This window comes from Crocodylus porosus, unplaced genomic scaffold (assembly GCF_001723895.1).
Source record: "Crocodylus porosus isolate Cpor-Errol unplaced genomic scaffold, CroPor_comp1, whole genome shotgun sequence".
NCBI lineage: Eukaryota > Metazoa > Chordata > Crocodylia > Crocodylidae > Crocodylus > Crocodylus porosus.
In genome coordinates this window covers 14,378,491-14,386,338 of record NW_017728886.1, presented here as the reverse complement: position 1 = coordinate 14,386,338, position 7,848 = coordinate 14,378,491, and the positions used below count along the sequence as shown (strand labels likewise).

Genomic DNA, 7,848 nt, shown 5'->3' with positions numbered 1-7,848 from the left:
TGCAAGCAGCAGCCACCCTTCTCCCATGAGCCGCACCTCCATCCCACAACTCTTCCCCCCCCCCGGCAGTGCCTGCTCTTGCCCCCCCTCACCGCTAGGGGCACTGATCTGCCCCCTCCCCTTCTGACTTACCAGCTGGAGGCAGCTCTCCACACTGCTGGCTCTGCTCTATGCTGCACTGCAGCTGCGCACAGCATGGATATTTATTAGCCCCATAGGGCCGATACCCAATATAGACAATTTTCTTCATATCAGTACCAATGCGACATCTGACGGATGTATCTGTGCACCTCTAGTATTTAGTGAGGTTTCCTTGCATGCAATTATAAAATGAGTGAATTCCCCCAACCCACAGCATGTTAAATTCAGGGGGAGGGGGACACATCTCATCTTGTATTCAACTAAATACGGTAAAAAAAAAAATTTTTTTAAATCATAACTGAACCTCAGGAATAATCTGCTGCCTTGAAATAAACCCTTAAAAGCTAACAAAAAGGTAATTTTATTTACAGAGACAAGCTAAAACAGGGTCGAGTCAGGGACAGCTAAAAATCAGTTCTTTATTTTTTACTGAAAATGCACACAGTGGTCTATCAGTTCATTAGCTAATTGATGAAAAAGTCTTACTGTGATTAACCAAAGAATGCCTTTACCCACTTAAATACTAAAAAGATGCACCAAATATATGTTCAGTGCTGCTACACAAACCCATTAAGTTGGTTTTAAACTAGAGAAAACTACACCATAGTTGTATGCGTTATCAAGTGAAAACTCTGAACATTTAAAAGGTATACATACTAGAACACTAATGGATTATTCAAAGTGTACAGGCAGCTACTGTACTGGTTTAAGGAACTACAAAGTTTCAATGAGTAAACAATGCACCGACTTTTTACAGCATACCATTATACTGCTACAGAAGAACAGCTGGTTATAAAGCAAGCTAATGGAAGAGATTTGTTCTCTCTCCTCTTTGAAAATACATTAAATAGTGAAGAAAGTTTTAAGCCACCTACTGTCCTTTTTTGTAGCGATTGCCACAGAATCTTACCCAAAGTTTCGGGAATGTTTCTTCTCTCTCTTGTAACATCTGAAAGCCTAATAATTGTTCCTTCTTTTCGTTCAGTTTTGAAACGCAGTCGTCCAGATTCTTCATCATCATCCTCCTCTTCATCCGATTCCTCTTTTGTTTCTTCCTGAAATTCCAATGTTTCATTGGTGACCTGCATCACAAGATAAAGAGGATGTAAAAAAAAGTGGACACCGCCCAAGCTAGGTTTTCAACATGCTAAAAACAATGTTTAAAAAAAAAAAAAAAAACTTAATGAGCAAGTGACAAAGCACTTCATGAGCTCCACATCATGTACATTTCTGGTATTATAAAGTATGCATTGTGTAAAGTTTCAAATTGAGCAGATTCAAGAGATCTTACGTTTGTTTGGTTACAATATATGATATTGCTACACCTGAAATGTATAAAATAAGTCATAAAACATAAGTTTTTTGTTTGAGGATTGAATACCATCTCCTTTGAAAAAATAAAATAAAAAGACTAAAGGAATGACCCTTAGCGTTTAAGTCACAAAGTATCAATAGCATTAAGTGGTATGAAAGACAAGATAACTTACACATTTCTAAGTTATTTCTCCAACTGGGTACAATTTTGCTTGTCTGGAGGAAATATTCAAGGAATAGAACATTCAAGTTAATTGTAGTTATTCATCTCAAAATAAAGAAAGATGCAGAACACTCTTTTATGGTACCCAATTTAAATATGCCCAATCTGCATAGGGAAATGTTATGGCCTTCTTCTTCAATCATATTTCAAGTACCCTAGTAAAAATGAATCTTTGTATTGTTTACGAATGGGGGCGGGGGGGAGTGAGATCACAAGTGCCAGCACTTCTGCCCTCTAACCTCCGCTGAAAAAAATTAAATTATTTTTCCTGGGATGGTTAAATTCAATTCCAGATTTAGGAAACCTGGTTTTCTCTAAAGCAGTATCAAAGCCTACCAGTGCCTCAATTATTATAATAAAATAAGTTCTAAATACCTATAAATATTGGTGTTTGATTTTGTTGGGGTTTTTTTTTTTTTTTAAATCATGGAAAAAAAATCAGAGCTCTCCCCCGGTCCCCTTCACTGAGAGGGGATTTAATATCAGCCTTCAACTACCTAAAGAGGGGTTTGAAAGAAGATGGAGCTAGGCTGTTCTCAGTAATGACAAAACAAGGAGCAACAGTCTAAAGTTGCAGCCAGGGAAGTTTAGGTTAGCTATTAAGAAGAATTCTCTCATTCAGAGGGTAGTAAAACACTGGAACAGGTTACCCAGAGAGGTGGTGGAAGCTGCATCCTTGGAGCCTTTCAAGACCCAGCTAGCCAAAGCTTTGGCTGGGATGATCCTACTTTGAGCAGAGTTGGGCTAGATGACCTCCTGAGATCCTTTCCAACCCTAATTTTCTATGATGCTATGAAGGGTATGGGCACAGGCAACATGTTGGAAGGGCAGGGAGGCACATGGCCTCCCAGATTTCTGCACCCACAGCAAGACGTGGGGCCGTAACCAAATAGGACCAGCTCTGAGCAGGAATTGTGTCTGTGACACAACAGGGACAGAAGGAGCACTGCCGTAGTAAGGTACAGTGGTAGCACAGAGTTGTGCCCCCTGCTATTGGTAGGTAGGCAGGGGGCACCAAACCTTGGCAGCCATGGCAAAGCAGCACTCCTTGGTCCCACCCACTGAGCCACGAAGATGGCTCCTTCCCAAAGCTGGCCCAGCCCAGCTGAAGCCCCACGCCCTGCAGCAGGCACATAAATCTGCACCACCGCCCCTGCCACATTGCCTGCTCTCTACCAGCCTGCAAGGAGAAACCTCCTTTAAAGGGGAAAAAAAGACCGTGGGAAACTGCAGAAAACCCGCATTTTTTAAAAAACAGAGAAAACAGAAAACCTGGATCCCTGCAGATAATTATGTAAATTGCATTTGATTTACACTTCTGTATAATTAAAATTGTTATATAGTACAGAAAAAACTTAATTTTTTTTTTTTGCACAGAGGTGGCTTGAAACCCACTTAGTTCACAGTGGGTTGCTGAAATAATAATAAGCTACTCAACTGCTTGCTATGACTTGTGATTCAAAGAGTGCCATTCTCCAATCAGCTGGAGCTCATCTGTCCTACACAGCCAACTGCAGAAGTGGTGCCCTCTGAACTGCTACTACTACACTGACAGCAGTTAGCTGGAGCACAAAACAGCCAAGGCAAAGCAGGATTTGTTAACTAGCTGACCCATATGCAAATCTAAACTTAATGAATTAGTGGAAGAGCTATATAGGTTGTAATGGAGACAAACTTGTGATGGCCAACAGTTTGTCCTCTGCACTTAGCTCTAGGAAGGACTACTAGAACTTGCCATGAATTTACATCTTATTTCTTCTTAAAAACAAACTTTTCAAAATTTGTTACAATATTTGTGGCAGAGAATAAATCTAACCAATTAAAACAAAAATCCCTTTAGTTTTCCAATAAGCCATTTCAAAATCTTCCTCCAGAGAAAGGATTTGGCTAGATTTTGTTCTGAAGCTAAAGGTGATCTTAAATTCTAAAAGCCCTAGACAAGGCAAAGGGCTAGCTCAAAGCATGTACAACTCTGAAGGATAACATGAGCAAAGACATAATAGGCAAACTTTTGACAAAGCACAATGAGAACACCATACAAAAAATATGAACAATGGAACTTTTTCTTTCGATAGAATTAAAAACTTTAAAACACAAAAAAACCCAGTAGCTATACAAGATTTCTGCAAGAAATATTTTCTCACTTAAAATTTCCATTTTATATCGTCTATTGACATTACCTAAGATTACAGTTTAAAGCAGGGATGTCTGCTGGCCGCATGCAGCCCCCAAAGGATTAAACTGCAGCTGGATACTGTTCTCCCCCCATTTGCTCTCTTGCTGCTTCTTCTGGAGTCCCTGGGCTCCCCCCTCCCTCCTCCAGCTTCTGCTGCCTGCCAAACCATAGGGTTTGAGGAAGCTCACGGCCAGAGGGCTGGGGGGGGGGAGGAGCCTATGGGATTTAGGAAAGCGATCCATGAGTCGCATCTTGGCTATAGGGTTGTCAAATAAGTGTAATAATAAGTTAGAAGTAACCAAGCAACTTTTTAGAAGAATGGGTTATGAGAAACTATTACTTATATATATATATATATATATAAAAAATCTAATTACTTCTCACAGAAAACTAGATTTGTGCTGTGCAACCTCCTTGCTAAACTCCCCTTTGCTCTGGGTTGGGTACTGCATAGCAGAGAAAACTTGACGTAGATCAACAGTGGCAGGAGGCAGATACCTTCAAGTACTGCACAGTAGTCTCACCGTCAACTCTGCAACCTCTCTTGCAAACCAAAGTTTAGGCACTCTTCAGCAACGGCTTGGTATAGACTAATCACTGCCAGCAAATACAATCACTTATTCCATTCTCCAGTTTTAGATGACCCAGAAGTCCAACACTGATGCTCAAGAAAATCTGTAAGAACGTGAGAACCTCTCACCATATCACTGTCAGACTCAAACAAGGAGTTCTTCCATTTCCAACAACATTTCAATCCACACACAAAAAAAAATTATTATGGGATACAGACAAAAGCCTACGTGAATTGAAGTACAGGTTTCCCCTCGAGGTATGTTGTCCATGCATTCCTGGAGAACGGCACACAAATCAAAGTTTGCACAAAGCTAACCCACTTCACAACGTAACAAATAGGGACAGGTTTACATGGGGTGAGGGAGGCTGGGACTAGGGAAGGGGTGGGGGGGAAGGGTGCTGTTCCAGGGGGCTGCACAAAGGCAGCAAAGCAAAGGAAACGGAGTGGCAACACACCCCAACCCCGGATGCAGCAGCCCCAGAAGCAGCTGGCGCCAGCTGCCTGCAGCCACTGAGCTGCACCGTGCTCTGCCTGTCCCCATTCACCTCTGCTCCTGGGCTACCCCACGCCCTGGTGCAGGCAGCTGGCGCCAGCCGCTCCTGGGGCCACTGCAGTCAGGGCTGTGGTGAGTCCTGCACCCCACGCTGTCAGGGGCTCTGCTTGTCTGCACTCGCCCCAGCCCATGCTGGAGCAGCCCCAGGAGCAGCCAACACCAGCTGCCTGCACCACGGTACAGTGAAGCCTGGGAGCAGGGTTTAGCCCAGGCACAGGAGGACAGGCAGAGCAGAGTACAGCCTAGCGGCCGCAGGCACCTAACACTGGCCACACCTGGGGTGAGTGGGGCCATGTCCCTTTCCCCTCACCCCATAGACTTACCTGTGGGGGAGGCATCTCTGCTGACTGCATAAGAGCAAATTTACCTCGCATATAATGAATTATTGATCTAAATATGCTCATCACATAAGGGCAAATTCGCACATAAAGAACCCACATAGAAGGAAATCTGCAATCCACCATTCATTTCCTGTGCCCACTGTAGACATTTTACTATTAATGACTCATTAAGTCATACACAAATCTGGGAGATTTATTCTGACACATTTTACCAAGAGGCTGTTGACTATCGGTATTTTTAAAGCTTGTGTTCTTCTGTACCAAAAAGAGTAATTCATATAAATTTGAAGCAGAATTCAGAGGACCAGCTGGAAAACTGACTGAAATAATGAGTAAAATAGGATGTTAACAATTTCTAATTTCAAGAAGATCCTGCTTTTTGAAAAATACTATATATTAACCACTAATATCACTTCCACAGAAAAACAAATACATTCACATTTCAGAAGTTATAACTCGGAAGCAAGCGACAAGCCTGCTTGGCTCCTTGAGGCCAGAACTTCCAGCTACTGGATTTTGTTATGTAGGTTAAGGAAGTTAAAACAAATGATGTCTAAAGAAACATCTATACATTTTCCTGAACAGAACTTTAGGGGCAACTGGTTTATCAGATGCCTCCACTGTAAAGACTTCTTAGAATTAAATGTCAAATGTCAGAATGCATCTAGACCAGGGCAGGCAATTATTTGGGCCTGTGGGCCACGCAGGCAGTTCCGGGGAGCAGCTGCGAGCCAGTCAGTGCACAGTCCCAACCTGCGCCCACTCTGGACTCGCTTTGGCAGAGCAGACCAGCCAGAACCCGCTTGCACGGCCCCAAACCCAGCCCACCCCATACCTGCTTTAGACTGTCCACCCATGGTGACCAGTGGCAGCATCCAGGCAGAAACTGCTGCTCACCGTCGCGGAAAAGTAGCCCCTCCGCTGGACCCTTCTTGCTACAGCCACCAGGAGCCCATGCCTGGGCTGCCCTGCAGCTCCTCTCTGCTGCCATCACTGCCACCTCTGAGCCACACAGCAGGGCAGCAGTGACAGTGCAAGAGTCACAGGGCAGCCCGGGCACAGGCAGCTGCAGCCAAAAGGGCCCAGCAGCAGCAAGGGGGAGAGGCTATTTCTCCCCTGCTCCAAGCAGCAGCTTTTGCCCAGCCACCACCATTGATGCCACTGCTCAGTGTGGGCGGGTAATTCCAGAACAGGCACAGGGCAAGCCAGGGTCGGGGCTGTGCACGTGGGTTCCAGCTGGTCCAGAGCTGGTGCAGGGCAGGCCAGGGTTAAGGCTGTGCGCACGGGTACCTGCCAGTACCACGTGGCTGAGGACAGTGGCAATAGCACCTGAAAGGAGCTGCTGCTGCCACCACCATCACCTGGGCTGCCTAGGAAGGCAGTCTAGCTATGGAGTTCCCCAGCCCCAGTGCATGACCGGGGGAGGGGGGGGGTGGCAAGGCACTGGACAGCGTCTGGGACCAACCATGGGCTGGACGAAAGTCCCTCCGTGAGCCAGATCCAGCCCACAAATGGTATTTTGCCCACCCAGACCTAGCCACCATCTTTGCACTGCTTCAACCTCCCTGCCCCTTCCTCCCAAATATTCACTTCAGCTTGACCTCTTCACTTCAACTGCTCTCCAATACTCTACTCCTTCACTTTCCCTCCTTCTTCCATCTTGTCCCGAGCTCTTCAATGGTCCTTTTGCATTCCTTTCTCTGTTTCAAGTATTTAACAAAACGGCAATGAAAAAGAATTTTTAAAGTACTATGAAACAACAAGGTATTTGCAAACTCCCTTTGTATGTTATGGTCCTTTCCTCTAACACATGTTTATTGTAAGATGGGACAGAGAAAATACATAATTGTTCAAATGTGCAGCACCCACCAAGACAAAACTATTCTTGGCTAACTTCTGGGAACTACCACAATACAAAAAACAAACTGCAATACTTAATCCCTGTAAGCAAGGGACACAATATTTGCCTAAACAAAAGCAGGGGGGTGGGGGAGGGTGTCTGGAAAAGGTTTGCTGTTGTTTTGCTTTTCCTAACCATTGAAAATGCACGACTATACGTCTAGCCTTGTAAGAGCAGAGTCTTAAAAAGGAAAACAAACAATCCAACAACCACCCCACATTGCTCTAAAGTCTCTCAGTTCCATCTGTGCAGGGAAAATTAACACCATGGAAGACTTCTAAATTTGAAAACCCAGTACTGAATATTTGATAGTATATACTGGAATGAACCCTCCTTTGGCAAAGCCAGCAAAGACTATCTTACAAATACAAGCAGCTCATTCCCTACCACATTTGAAACACGCTTACATTGGGAACAAAAGCGTGTTATTTTGGAAGTGTCTTGTGACAAACCTTATCCCATTTTAAATTAAGATTTTTCTAGTAGGACAGAGCTAAGGAATCCCAGTGTGAAGTAAGGGAAGAATTCTCTGTAATTATACCTCATTAAATGCAGTATCTCTAGACAAGCAACTCACAGCCTCCCTGGGGGAGCTGGAACTGTATTAGCTTTTTTGCCTGAAAAGT

General features: G+C 44.1%; 1 protein-coding gene across 1 annotated transcript in view; it reads right to left on the bottom strand.

Moving 5' to 3' along the window:
• RBM33 (RNA binding motif protein 33) overlaps nucleotides 1–7,848 on the bottom strand; it is a gene marked incomplete at its 5' end in the record, with an annotated part of 168,933 nt that overhangs the window by 122,972 nt on the left and 38,113 nt on the right. The window contains one exon of the mRNA XM_019556931.1: nucleotides 1,052–1,223. Coding sequence (XP_019412476.1) covers nucleotides 1,052–1,223 — 172 coding nt within the window. The remainder of the gene's footprint in view (nucleotides 1–1,051; nucleotides 1,224–7,848) is intronic.